At 39.1% G+C, this 14,515-nt stretch overlaps 2 protein-coding genes across 3 annotated transcripts in view; one reads left to right on the top strand and one right to left on the bottom strand.

Moving 5' to 3' along the window:
• Positions 1-14,515, top strand: part of MED12L (mediator complex subunit 12L) — a 353,727-nt gene that overhangs the window by 106,426 nt on the left and 232,786 nt on the right. Inside the window, exons 13-15 of one of the 2 annotated variants that reach the window (XM_068984801.1) lie at positions 1,602-1,816; positions 3,126-3,230; positions 4,090-4,266. In XM_068984801.1, the coding sequence (XP_068840902.1) occupies positions 1,602-1,816; positions 3,126-3,230; positions 4,090-4,266 (497 nt within the window). The remainder of the gene's footprint in view (positions 1-1,601; positions 1,817-3,125; positions 3,231-4,089; positions 4,267-14,515) is intronic. The other variant, XM_068984811.1, reaches the window with a different exon arrangement.
• Positions 8,463-9,422, bottom strand: GPR171 (G protein-coupled receptor 171). The gene has a single exon (XM_068984868.1). It carries the CDS (start codon positions 9,420-9,422, stop codon positions 8,463-8,465), a length of 960 nt encoding a protein of 319 aa, XP_068840969.1.

Genomic DNA, 14,515 nt, shown 5'->3' with positions numbered 1-14,515 from the left:
AATCTTTCCTGATACTTTCAGTATCAGGGTCTTTTCAAATGAGCCAGCTCTTTGCATCAGGTGGCCAAAGTATTGGAGTTTCAGCTTCAACATCAGTCCTTCCAATGAACACCCAGGACTGATCTCCTTTAGGCTGGACTGGTTGGATCTCCTTGCAGTCCAAGGGACTCACAAGAGTCTTCTCCAACACCACAGTTCAAAAGCATCAATTCTTTGGCACTCAGCTTTCTTCCTAGTCCAACCGTCACATCCATACATGACTATAGATGATGGTGGACCAACAGAAAAATGGCAAAAAGTGACAGGAAAGGGAGAAAAAGTGTGGGAGGCAGAACAGGAAAGTATCTATGGAGGAGAGAGAGATGAAGCAGCAAGAAATAGTGCTGCTTTGACTCCTCTGAGGAGGAACTCATTTTCAGTTGAGTGACGCCTGGGGGTGAGGTTTTTTTAGGTTCTTGGTGGCTTTCCTAGGGTAAAGGAGAACAAGAACCTGAGCCAAACTGGTGATTGGAACAGAGGAAGCGCTGAAGCCCGGAGAAAGACAGGAGAGATTCTGGAGAGGAGAAACTGTGTTGTCGGGAGTGGCAGTTAGCAGTCGGATGTACCTTGTGTCCTGGGGGAGACAGACACTTGGTCTTTGGTCCCCTCATCTCATCCCCATTCCTGTTCTTGCTTTGGGAAAAAGTTCTTCCTCCTGTGCCTGGCTTGCTCTGGATCTTGTTTATTGCTTTGTCAGGGAACGCTCTTCTGCTTCTCTGAAGAGTTTTCTCTCGCCATAGAGTTTGGAGGTGAGCAAGAACAGACATACAGGCTTAAGATTTTAGGGCTCTGAGTTTAGTGTTCCCTGGGTCCATCTGTCGTCTTTCTCAGTGTTTGAGTGTGATGGTACCAGGGCCTGAGCTTTGTAGGTTAGTCTTAGTAGTTGAATCATTTTTAACCTTATCTCAACGGTAGAGATACAAAGTTTGAGAGTGTAGTTGCAATATTAAAAGTCATAAGTTAAATAGCTTACTTATGAATTTTAAAAGATGGCAGAGCTTCATCTTGGGGCCCTTTATATTGTATTGTTCCTTTTCCTTTTCAGTGGATTCTACTCACTAGCTTTTTTCAGATACCATCTGAATTATGGTTCTGTTGTGATGTCTCATTCCCACCCCACCCTCCCCCCCCTTCCCCCGAGTATACAGGTGCTCAAAGTAGAACAGACAGATATGAATCATGAATCATAACAGTTATAAAAGTAAAATGCGAGGAGAGTAATCTCGCCTTGCTTTTTTTTCCCTCTTACCTGAAATTTTGTGTGTTTACACGGTTACTTAAATGCTCATTCATTTGCCAGGGACCACTACCTTTAATTTTGAGATGGTGCCTTGAACACTGGATGCTGTTTTGCAGGTACAGTGGGGACAGACCTGGTGTACTGGTTCTGCAATGGAAGCTAGACCTCTGTAGCGAATTTTCCAATAAATCCTTTATTAAAAATAAAAGAGAGAAAATAGGAAAAATAGTGACAATTTTAAGCCTGAGTGCTTGTCTTTGTTCTTTTTCTCCCCTCCTCAGTCAGGGAAACTGAACTCTTGATGGCCTTTGTCTCCTCACAGCGGATCCAAACAGCGAATGCGAGAAGGTGGAGTTCGTCAACCTGGTGCTGCTCTTCTGCGAGTTCATCCGGCACGATGTCTTCTCCCATGACGCCTACATGTGCACCCTCATCTCTCGGGGAGACCTGTCTGTCACCGCCTCCACGCGACCGCGGTCGCCAGCAGGAGAGAATACGGACGAGCACTATCCAAAGGACCACGACATGAAAATGGAGGTACGGTCCTGGGAGGGGCCCCCGCCTTGGACCTGAACTGTGCTGGGAATCACTTTTGGAAGGGTTGCATGCTGGTGGAAGGGTGATGGCTTTTCAGTTGTAGTCTCTTGTTTCAAAGCTCATTTATTGCTGCTTCTCACTGACACAACAAAATTTGGACTATAGTTTATATCTTCTGGAATTTTCTTCTGGGTATGCTAAAACTGAAAAGATTCGACAGGCCATCACATTTTTCACTGAATTGGAATTGTGTGCTTCCAGTTTTATGTATTTCTAATCTCCAGTTTTACTGTAATGTTTAGCCTCAAATTTGGACTTGTTTTGGCCCTGATGTCATGACTGTTTTTATTCTGAATAGCATCTTTCCCCCAATGTCTCATTACTTATATCGCTGTTTGATACTTATATTGCTGTTTTATACGTATGTTTTAGTCATAACATTATATTTTCATTTCAATTAATTGCAAATTTAATCTATCTTTCAAACGTAGAATTGCGCTTTTCAGCAAATTACTTTATGCTGTGAGTATGACTTTATCATTTTCTGCCAATTTTCTGATATTTTGGACATTGTTCCAGATACTTATGGGACTTTTCAAGGCCAAAAACATGAAGTTGGTGATGGGAAATAATAGAAAATTGTTAGAGATTATGATAGTTTCTGAAAAGTAAAGCCTCATATTGGTCCTGTGAGAGTTTCAGCATATGCTGTTATGATATTTTACAATAATGGCTATCTTTGTAATTTAAAAACGTGCCTTTAGAATTGCACACGTGAATTTATAGTTTATACTCTTAAATATTTTTGAAAATTACTTGTTTAATATGAATACTTTTGTTTCTAAATTTGTCCACAGTAAAAAAGTTAGAGTAAAACATAAAATTACTTTACCTGTTTATGCTTTTTCTATGTTTCTCTGTCTCTCTCTCTTTTTTGTTTCCTGTTTTTGGACATCAAGGTATCTTGTATGTTAAATATACTTAGATTTTTCTTACTAAGGCTAGTTGGTGAGCATGTGACTGGGAATAGCCCCAAGAAGGAAATTATGGTCAGTTTGGTTTTAATCAGGAAGTTTGTGCAATTTTTTTCTTGAAATAGCACGGAAGTTAAATCTTTTTTATCATGAGGACAAAGAACGTGACTTTGTAAAGCAGTGTGTATCTTAACTTCCTTTTCTTTTATTGAAGAAAAACACACTGAGGGGAAAAGAGACATAAGATGACTTAATGTCACTGTCATGTTTTAGCTTCAGCTTCTTAATGAACTACAAAATTTACAATGTGACTTTCTTTCTCTGGCAATTATCAGGAACAGACTATTATGGCGCATATGGGCATTGACTCAGGAACTACTAATATTTTTGATGAAGTAGACAAGAATGACTTTAAAACTGACTTTGTTTCGGAATTTCCAGTAGGTTCAACCTTCCAATTCTTATTGACCATGAACCCCTCCTCCCCTACCTCTATCCCCCGCTGTCTCCTCCTTCTGCCCCTTGCCTTGTGTATTGGCATGACCCCTGTACTTGTGATGTAAGTGTCTTTCTCTGGAATGAATTACACCCCAGGCCACAGTTCATCATCTCACGCTGCTGTCTCATTTCAGTTCATCCTCAGTTTTTGCTGCATTCCCTCCTCCTGCAAATTAAAACACTCTCATCCTCCTGGTTGACCGTGACTCCTTTGTTTAGAGATCATTATCTCTCAGGAATCCATGAATATTTTCATCAGGACAGGCCATGTTGATTTGCCGGATGTGTGTTCAGCTTCTAAATAACAGCTTTCCTGGCTCTGGACTTCTTGTACATTCTTCTACTTTATCTCGGCATAATTACAAAGTGTTCTTCCTCATGGATCTCAGTGTGTAACTAACTCTTTATGAAAACACATGTTGGTTGGGGTACAGACTAAAACCTTTGTATCTGTTTTTCATGAGCTTTATAAGTGAATTATTTCTTTGTATATGTTTTTGTAGGAAATGTAGCCCTATGAGGAAGACACTTAGTTATCAGTCTAATTTTATCCCTGGTCCTCTGGGAAATGGAGCCGTGCACATTTCTTACCTGTGTGTGTGGTTGCCACTTTCTCATCTTTGGAACGGGGGATGATGCTCCTGATCTGAATATGAAATTTGTGGAAATTGACACAGTTCATTATTTTGCTAATGGTTAAATAAGGAGAAGATATGGTACGAGTGTCTTGTGTGTTGGAGTTGTGTGCTTTGGTTTCGCGCTTTCATTTACAGTCTCCAACGTTTGTTTTACATGACTTAGATTTTTTCTCCCATGCCTGGAGAGTCCTGTGAGAGTGCCAACCCTTCTCTGGGCAGAAGAATGTCAGTTAATGGTGAGAAGCTGTTGAAGAGAGAAAAACCAAGGGAGTTGATTTTTCCATCTAATTACGACCTCCTGCGACACCTGCAGTATGCAACCCATTTTCCCATACCTCTGGTAAGTCGCTTGTCAGTTGGCAAGCTGATCATTTCATTGTAGGGTCATTGATTATTCAACTGCTTGCCTGAGTACTACATATGAGAGAGGTGAGTTTTTTGTATTCACTACCTGCTTTTGTTTGTTATGGTTCTTACCATGTAGCTTATGTCCTCGTGTAGTCTACATTTGTGGTATCGTACTACTGACATTTAGCAAAATTTTTCACATTAGTATACTTGTACTAACAGCATCTGAGCCACTGCAAATGATGTTGGTATGTATTTCCCTACTTCGATTTGAAACTCATTTACTAAGTAGCTTTTATCTGCACTGTATTGTGGTAGGTACTTTTGGCATTGTACAGATGAGTAAGAACTTTTGAGCACAGAAAAGATGAAAAAGATAGGGAGACAAATGTCTATAAAATGACAAGCCCCAGAATAAGTGAAATAACTTGAGTAAAAACCCAAGTGTCCACTGAAAAGTGAACCGTTTGACTTTCCCAGAGCTCTTCTACTACTCTGAAAGAATAAAGATGGGAGGAGGGGAAAACATCTGGTTGAAAAATTGGCTCATGCTTCATAGAAAAGGTCATATATGTGATGGACTTGGATTTCCGCTTGTTGACTTTAAGAACTGGATGATAGCACATGGGAAATAGTTGCTGGGAAATTTAGTGTTTGAGTCATAACAAGTGATGTGGTTTATTTTGAAGGGAAACAAGATTAGTTTTCTGCTATATGTTATGAAAATTGGGCCAAAATTTATAACAAAAAAAATTCTTAGGTTCACTATCCTTTTTCGTGGAATTTTATTTTAACTTATTTCAGTGAGTCTTTTTTTTTAATAGAAGACTATTATTACTACTATTTAAAAAAAATGTAATTGTGAGGTGCATATTATATTATTTCCTGGACACCTTTGAGGAGCTTTGATCTCTAGGCTAAATAGTTTCTTAAATTTTTTTATTTTTTTGGTTATTTTTGAACATTCTCTGAAATGACTTTCAAAATCACTACACCCATATATTTCATTTTCTTGTTACAATTAAGAACCCCTTGTTAATTATCCTATGTCTATGACTATATTGAAAGTAACTAAAATTGTTTCTTTTTCATCACTGGTTGAATATACCAATATTTTTCATCTGCTACCTGTGGGCATCACTCATTTTCTACATATTGGAACAACTTCACAGTGTATTTAGGGCAGCAGAAACAGTAGCTTGATAGTTTAGATAGATAGGTATTTAGTTCTTGAAGAATTCATGGGTGAACTATCATGATGTCTGATTTGTTTTAAAATAGTCAAAAAGATTTCATATTGAAGTCTAGAGTTGAGTTAATATTAATGTACTGGTGTTAATGTCCTGGTTTTGATGAATACATCGTGGTACGTAAGGCTTTAGCTCTAGGGCAAACTAGATGAAGAAGATATGGGAACTGTCTGTACTATCTTTTTGCTTTATCTGTAAATTTTAAATTATCCCAAAATGTGTATTTGGAAAAAATAGGAGAAAGGAAAGAAATGTGGCAGAAACTTGAAAATGGTTGAGACTGGCTGAGGGTTCTGTGCTCTTCTCCTGGGAGAGCAGCGCTTTGCAGGGCTCCCTGTGTGTGTGGGTGTGAGAGCAGGGGGCTGCGCAAGCCTGCGCTTCTTTCCTCTGTGATTGTGAATTCATGTGATCTGTGGTGACACAGCTGTTCCCAGCACTTAAATTCTCAAGACTGTCCTCTTCTTTAGAGGAAAGAGCGTGAATGATTCCCAGGGACCAAGTCTCCTGATGGATTATGACAGAATTCAGCTGCGATGCAAAATCATAAAAGAGCTGCTAGAAACTTGACATTAGAGGGTAGAATTTTTTAATAGCCTTCTATTACCAGTTGTCTGGAAGTGCCTTTACTGTGAGTGTAATTGAGACTAAACCATCAGAAAAGGGGAAATAAAAGCGTATACTAGTAAAACTGTGCCATTGTGGATGCTGTAGTGAGTCTGACTCGCCTATTATGCACATGAGAATACAAGAATATGATTTAAAAATAAAAAGTTTGTTTTTTATCGCCCCACCCCCACTTTGTCTCTAAAATGTGGCTCTAGTGAGTGAAGGCCAAGGAGAGAAGACTAAAAGGCACCTTGACTAAAAGATTCAGAAAAGTAAGCTAGTTTCATATATGCTCTTGTATGAATGATGTCTTCATGTGCTCATCAGTAAGACTGTGCTCTCAGTGGGCCACCAAGCCCAGGTCCTAGTGTCCAGGCATTCAGCCAGCCTCTGCCACAGATCATTTAGGGTCATTTAGACCCTATCTGTGTCAGACAGGTGATACCAACAGGGCCTCCTGTCATTACCACTAGCCCGCTGGGGCTGGTGCAGTGATTGCCATGTTAGAGGTGTCATGGGCACTTTTTTGGGTGCCTTTTCTCATGTACTGTTCTCCTCAGACTATACATCCTCAGACAGTGCGCAGTAAAGCTATGGGCAGGAGTTGTCCAAGGTTCAGCTGTCAGAAAATAGTTCGCGGCACAGAGCTAAAAATGAGTCTGAAATTCAAACTTCTTACTTTTCAGGAACACCGTTTCTTTTCCCTTCCTTCCTTCCTTTTCTTCCCTCTTTCCTTATTTTTCTTTCTGTCTTTCTCTCTCCCTTTATTCCCTCCTACCGTCCCTCCTATCCTTTGAGATCATTTATTTATTTATTTATTTTAGTTCTCTTTATTTTATTTATTATTATTATTTTTTTTTTACTGTACAGTATTGTATTGGTTTTGCCACACATCAACATGAATCGGCCACAGGTGTACACATGTTCCCAGTCCCAAACCCCCCGACATCATTTATTTTTATTGAGGTAGTGTTGATTTATAACATTAGAGATGTTTCACGTGTAAACATTTTATTTCTACTGCGGTATCCCCCGCAGCGTGCTCACCACCCAAAACTTAGTTTCCCTTTGTCACCAAACAGCTGATCCCCGTTACCCATGTCACCCTCCTCCTCTGGTGACCACTACTCTGTTCTCTGTGTCTGCGTGTTTGTTTTTGCTCAAACAACACCATTTCTTAATAATTGCATTACTGATTGTTTTGATGAGGGCTTTTATAATGGAAACAAAAGCAATACAAAGTCTTATAAATGCTTATCTTGATTTTTCAGTCTTCCTCCCGTAAGTGAGTCTTCATTTAATACCGTCTACTGAACCCTTTCTGCTTTACTCGAATTTGAGAGGATTGGATCCGTGTGACTCTGAGAGTGGAGCCACGCACACATTGCATGGCTGGGCCCCCCATGGGGTCACACTCAGCTCTAGGACCTGGGGGCACACTTCAGCTAAGCTCATGCTGCTTTCTTTCTAAGAAGTCCTTGAAATGTGGAGCCGACGTGTCTATTTCAAGGCTATTTGACTGGTGCTAGTTTTCCATACCTTTGATGTGAGTTCCAAAACAGTAGTTTTAGCAGTTAGTATAACTTAACAACCCCCCCACTTGAAAATGTTATGGGGTATGTTCTTTACTGCTACAAATAAATATAAGAAATCACTGAATTTGTCATTACTAACAGTAGAAAAATCGTTATTTATAACTTATAGGTAGAATATAAGGTACATTCAAAAACCATGCTTTTCCGAGCCTTTTTATAAGTAAAAAATTGTAAGCTATTGTGGTAGGACACACTTAGATGTTAAAAATTGGAGCATTGAGCCAAAAAGTTACTGTTTTTAAGTGATGGATTAAAAATCAATCAGGCTCAGGTGGTTTCAGGTAAGAAATCACTCCCCCCCCCCCTTTTTTTTAAAGTGATCTAAAGGGCTTTAAAGTGTGTTGCTAAAGGGCTTTCTGGCAACTCACATAGAGAGTATTTTGCGTATTTCTATCAGAAGTCAGCTCCAGGCCTTTAAATGAATACCTAATGAATATTTCAGACTCTGTGTCATAGAACTCATTTAGGTTTTAAGGGTATTGCAGGGTTTATATTGGTTCAACAAGACTTTTTAGTTTTTTGTTTTTTTTTGTACAAACATTTGTATTAAGGAGCATCAACAACCACAAGAGTACAGTTGGGCTTGTATTCAGAAACAGTTTCTCAGTAAACCAAGCCGCATTTGCCCTCTGTCTGTATTTTTACTTACAGAGGCTCTTTTCTCCCTCCTTCCCAGGAGTTTGTACACTTAATTGTCTAGTGAGGCAAGAAGTTATAGCATGAAAAAAATCTTGTATTTATGCATTGTTTTCAGACCTTGATTTCTCTTTTTGAGCCTTGGACTCCTTATGGGAAGCAAATGTCTCAGTGATCTTTAATCGGAAAGCTTTTGAGAGATGATAGTACAGGATTGGATCGAAACACAGATTGGACACAGCCAGGAGCAGTGTGGCCTCTTTTGCCTTGAAAAGTGAAATCCTGGTGGAACAGTCAGATATGACCTCTGTCTGGCTGAGGGTGTATGGGATTCGGACAATGTGATAAGGAACAAAACATATGAGGTAGCCTGTAGTCACCAAAAGTATACTGACGAGAGCTCTCTTCACGTTTGGATAATTTTCATTATCTTTGTTTCTGTAGAGTTGTCGAATTACAAGGCAGTTAGATATTAAGATGATGGCTGAGAAATTGAAGAATATTGCTATACTTATGAAATTTGTCAGCAAATGCCAGTTTCTTCCAAACTCATTTTTGAATTCCATGCAGCCCACGTTTGGCTTTTCCTTGATGTCTTTGATGGGAATGATCATGTTTGGCACCATTATAAGAAGGACCATTAGCCACACAACAGCCGATATCATTTTAGCAAACCCAGGTTCTTGTATTCGATAAATCTTGGAGGTGTGTGTCAACTGAAGACAGCGATCAATGCTAACGAATGCTAAGAAGATTATAGATAAGTACATATTGATGTAGATGAGGCAGGCTGTCACTTGGCAGTGGAATATCCTCAGCTTCCAGGGTGCGACACCCAAGTCAACAGTGATTTTCACTGGTAATGCCAGAGTGAGCAGGAAATCAGCTGTAAGCAAATTGATTAAGTATATGCTCACACACCTGTGATTTGTGTTTCTCTGTATGAAAGCCCAGGTTGCAAAACAACTTCCAATAATTCCAATGAGGAAAACTAAATAAAAGAAATATGTGAATGGCTCTAGGTCTCTGTAAACTGGGCAGAAGGTAGAACTGTTGGTCATCTTCAAGGACAGTAGGGATGATTGTCCAGAAAGAACAAAGACAAAAAGCTCCAAAGAATCTGTTTAAAAAAGAAAAAAAAGAGAGGGAAGGGAGGTTAGTAATTCAAATTAGAAATTGTTTTCTTCAAACAGAATTATATTCCTGAAACCATGGTCTCAATCACTCTGCTTCTTAGAATTTTATTGGTGAAGTTACTTGATGTGTGGATTGGTGGGAACATCTTTGATTACGAGGAAGGAAGCCTGGGGTTTCCATGGTCTGATTTTGTGATTTTGGGAAATCCCGTGTAAGTTGCTGCTAGAAGGGATATTTTTGACTTCACACTTTTGCATCCTGATAGCTTGTTTGTAACCAGTTGGGTTGGAAGTTAGTTTGTAGAGGAAATAAGTGAACTGACTTTCTGAGAAATAGAGGAAACAAAAGGGTTGGTTGCGGCTGAGCCTGAATTGCTCTCAATGAGGCTTCCTGGCTTTTGTTTTCATAGGTTGATAGAACTCTTCATGCTGGAGAAACCTAGGTGGAGAGGGGAGGTGAGAGGGGACAGAAAATTGTACTAAAATCTAAAAGATTTTTATTTAAATAATAGGCCTTTTGTTGTGTAACCTACCAGAACAGTTTTACAAGCAGAATTTCATTTCATTTTTCTTTTTTAACAGAAGTTGTAGGATTAGCATCTGGTCTTTGCTTGATGTTCTGGATTATGATGGTGTAGACCTGTCCTGTCTGGTTTGGGAACCTACAACCACAGATGACCATTAAGCCCTTGAAAAGTGACCAGTCCAAACTGACTTGTGCTGTAAGTGCAAAGTACACACTGGGTCTTAAAAAACATTTAGTATGAAATATTATAAAGAGTAGTCACTACTTGTACTATTCTTACAATATTTTACATTAAATCTTTAAAACCCAGTGTGTACTTTGCATTTACAGCACAAGTCAGTTTGAACTGGTCACATTTCAAAAGCTTAAGGAGTAAAATTGTGCTATTTTATGCATGTAGTGCAACAGTTAGTAAAATGTGTCAGTAATTTTTATATTGAGCATATATTGAAATGATATTTTTGATACATTAGGTTAACTATATTATTAAAATTAATTTCTCCTGCTTTTGCTTTTTTAAGTGTAGCTGCAAGATAGTTTTAAAATAGCTTTGTGGTTTGCTTTATATTTCTCTTAAACAGTGCTTGCATAGATGTTTCCTTGTCAGTATTGGCAAGAAGTTTGACCAAGATTGTATTTTAAAGGCTTCTAGGGCAAGAGTCGGAGAAGGCAGTGGCACTCCACTCCAGTACTCTTGCCTGGAAAATCCCATGGATGGAGGAGCCTGGTAGGCTGCAGTCCATGGGGTCACTAAGAGTCGGGCACGACTGAGCGACTTCACTTTCACTCTTCACTGGCATGCATTGGAGAAGGAAATGACAACTCACTCCAGTGTTCTTGCCTGGAGAATCCCAGGGATGGGGGAGCATGGTGGGCTGCCGTCCATGGGGTCGCACAGAGTCGGACACGACTGAAGTGACTTAGCAGGGCAAGGGTATATGATTGTTGGTTACAAAGTTCTCAGAAGAGAAGCTCAGTTATATATATATATATATATATATAGATAGATAGATAGATGTATCAAAACATCTAACTTTAGCACTTTAGGGGTGTTTTTTTCTTCTTTCATTGTGGGTTTCAAGGCAGTCAAGGCCAAGTGTATAAGTCCTGCCCTTGGAACCATTATGATCATCTCTGATAGTGACAAAGTCTTGTCATGTTCCCTCCAAATCTGGAATATTGGATGATGTATAGCATAAGTTAAACAAACTAGGCTTCATAAACTCATGCCCTTAGGGCTGTGGCACCCTCCTCATGAATATTAAATAATTTCCTTCCTTTGATTTGTTGATCAGAAGGTTTTGTGTTTTAGCAAGAAAAAAAATTCATGTGCAGCTTTTAAAAATAGCAACCAGTAACTTTAGGGGCTAAGAAGGCCACTTCACTGAAACATCCTTTTGAAAACACAAAAACTTTAGAAGCTTTTTTGAATCATTAATTCTCCTAATTATTTAATGATCCATTGGGTACATCTTGGGGTGAAACAATATGTAAGTGGATGGATAAGGCAGATGTATATAAAGCTTTCTAAATCAAAGGGATATTTAAAGAGAGTACATGTTTTTCCCATTTCCCTACTTGAGATAGGACTTGAGAGTCCAGGAATAACATCATTCTGTACTAAACTCAGTCATCAAACACATTCTTTGTATCTGGTACCATGCCAATACTTTACATGTACTGATTTAACTTTTTATTATTTCTATCATATAGATGTTGTCTCCCTTACCTTTTTTAAATTGGGGTATGGAGGTACCTTATAAAACGTGAGCCCATATATTGGGTATATACTCTGAGAAAACCGTGATTCAAAAAGACACATGCACCCCAGTGTTGGCTGCAGCACTGTTTACAGTAGCCAGGACCTGGAGCAACCTAAATGTCCACTGACAGATGAATGGGTAAAGATGTGGTACATATATACAATGGAATATTACCTGGCTATAAAAAGGAACAAAATTAGGTCATTTGTATCCCTGTTTTATAGATGAGAAAGCTGAGGCACCATGAGGTTGAGTGGCACTTGCGATTTTATAGCTGGTAAACTGTAGAGCCAGGATTCCCGGCCAGACAGTCTGATCTTAGAAGCCATGTTCAAAACCACTTTGAAACTGTGTCTCAGTAATAATAATAATAATAGTGGTTATTGTTATTATTTTGAGGAATAATGGTGTATACTTGATTTACAATGTTGTGCTAATTTTAGTTGTACAGCAAACATATATCTACTCTTTTTTAGATTTTTTTCTTTTTTTTTTACCTCTGTAAGTCCTTACAGAGTATTGAGTAGGGTTCCCTGTGCTTGCAGTAGGTCCTTATTAGTTATCTATTTTATATACAGTACTCTTGCCTGGAAAATCCCACGGACGGAGGAGCCTGGTAGGCTACAGTCCTTGGGGTCTCGAAGAGTCGGACACGACTGAGCGACTTCACTTTCACTTTTCACTTTCATGCTTTGGAGAAGGAAGTGGCAACTCACTTCAGTGTTCTTGCCTGGAGAATCCCAGGAACGAGGGAGCCTGGTGGGCTGCCGTCTCTGAGGTCGCAGAGAGTCGGACACGACTGAAAGTGACTTAGCAGCAGCAGTGTGTTTATGTCAATCCCAATCTCCCAGTTTATCCCTCCCCACTTTACCCTTGGTAACCACAAGTTTGTTTTCTACATCTGTGACCCTTTGTGTTTTATGGATAGGTTCATTTGTACCATTATTTTTAGATTCCACATATAAGTGGAATCATATGATACTTGTCTTATTTTTATTATAATATCAAGCCTTTACTAAGTGCTTACTATTGTCAGGAACTATAGTCTAAAAATTTTCATGTAAAAGAGCAGAAATAGCATATTCATTCTTAAGTTTTCCCCTAAATACTAATGAATGACATTTAGGCTCTGTGTGTTTTGATGTTTCATTTTACAATAGATACATTTAAAAAAAATTCTCGGTTCTATCTTTTAAGCCTAAGCCTTCTTTTTTTTCAGAATTCCTGTTTGTAGTCTCTCCATGTCATCTGCACTGTCTTCCTCCCAACTCTTTAGTTTAATTGGTGGGACCCCTGCTGTTCTGGGAGCACTTCCTTCCTTCCTTTGTACTTTTTGTTGTGATAGGATTTGGGGCTCATAGGACTGCCAGGATGCAGGGAACCCTTATTTGTAACATTTGGTCCAGTCCCTGGGTTTGAGGACACTGAGGTCTGGCACCTGGGTGTTGGACAGTGTTCCCTGGCTTGTTGGAGCAGACTAGGGTCCCACCTTGTTGATGATTTTCTAGGCTCTCTGCCTTTATCCTTCCCAGCCCCGAACCTGCCTATCCTAAATGCCTAAAGGAAGCCCTTCAGATCTGAAGTCTGTTCTAGGTTTTACTGGCATCCTTATGACTTGACTTTTGCTAATAACCATTTATTTATTAGCCATTTATTCTGAACATTCTTTTGTTCTCTGGGTCAAAAGCTAGTGTCAATGTAGATGAACCGCCACCTCCCACCTTTGCTCATTGTTCCTTTACAGAGGTGCTAGGATTTTGGCCTAGGCCCTTGTATTTCAAATGTTACATTATGATCGTAACATATAATACATTTCTGTGAGTGTCCCTATTGCTCCTACGGTAAAGTCTCATTTTATAGATGACTGTGTGGTAAAGAGAGGATTAGAGAATTAATTAGTTTTGATCAGTTAGCCTACTGTTATCTGGAGGGTAATTTATTTAAAAATAATTACAATGTAACTATTCACTCCATAGTACTTGAGAGTCATGCAGGGCCTCCCAATTGTTTTTCTTGAACCTCCTGCTAGCTTGCAATGAAGCCCAAATTTCTCATTTAAAATTTTTGGTCATATCAAAAATTTAACAGTTGTGAAATTATACTATAATAGCATTCTGTGTTTTCCATCATGAATTTGAAAACTAAGTGCTTGATGAATATATATTTTTTAACTAATTATTAGCCTATGGACATCAGAGGTGCCCATGTGTATTCTAGCAAAATCAAGAAGAGATTTCTAGTGTTCCCTTTGTTTGAGAGTGCCCATTGCTTAGACCCTCATGAGATAACTCATTAGTTGTTCTTTACAGAAGTCATGATGGAATTTTCTAGAAATTACCTATCACAGTGTTTGTAGAGCCCTGTTGTGCCCTGTGGTGAAGAACTACAACATAGCCTTCATCCATCCAGTTTTAAAATTGAGTTACTGACTAGTTAGGCTTTCCCATCAGGAAGTAGTATTCAGTGTTGTGTGAATTAAGCTGTCTTTCTGAAAGGGATGGATGAGGGCTTCAGGTAGAAGAAAATTACAGTGTAGTTCACACTGAGAATCTATTTGGAGTTTAATAGTTGGTGCCTTCTTGCACAGCAACCTTATTACATGTTGGCATTTTCAGCTCACATGGTTTAAGCACTGAAAATCATAGATTCCCTGCCATGTAAAGACACTGAATATATTAAGTATTTAGGAAGACATACCTGGAGGTGTATTCTCTGTGCTTCAGCGGGCC

Source organism: Capricornis sumatraensis, chromosome 1 (genome assembly GCF_032405125.1).
Source record: "Capricornis sumatraensis isolate serow.1 chromosome 1, serow.2, whole genome shotgun sequence".
NCBI lineage: Eukaryota > Metazoa > Chordata > Mammalia > Artiodactyla > Bovidae > Capricornis > Capricornis sumatraensis.
The sequence above is the reverse complement of the archived record's forward strand: the minus strand, read 5'-3'. Positions and strand labels throughout refer to the sequence as shown.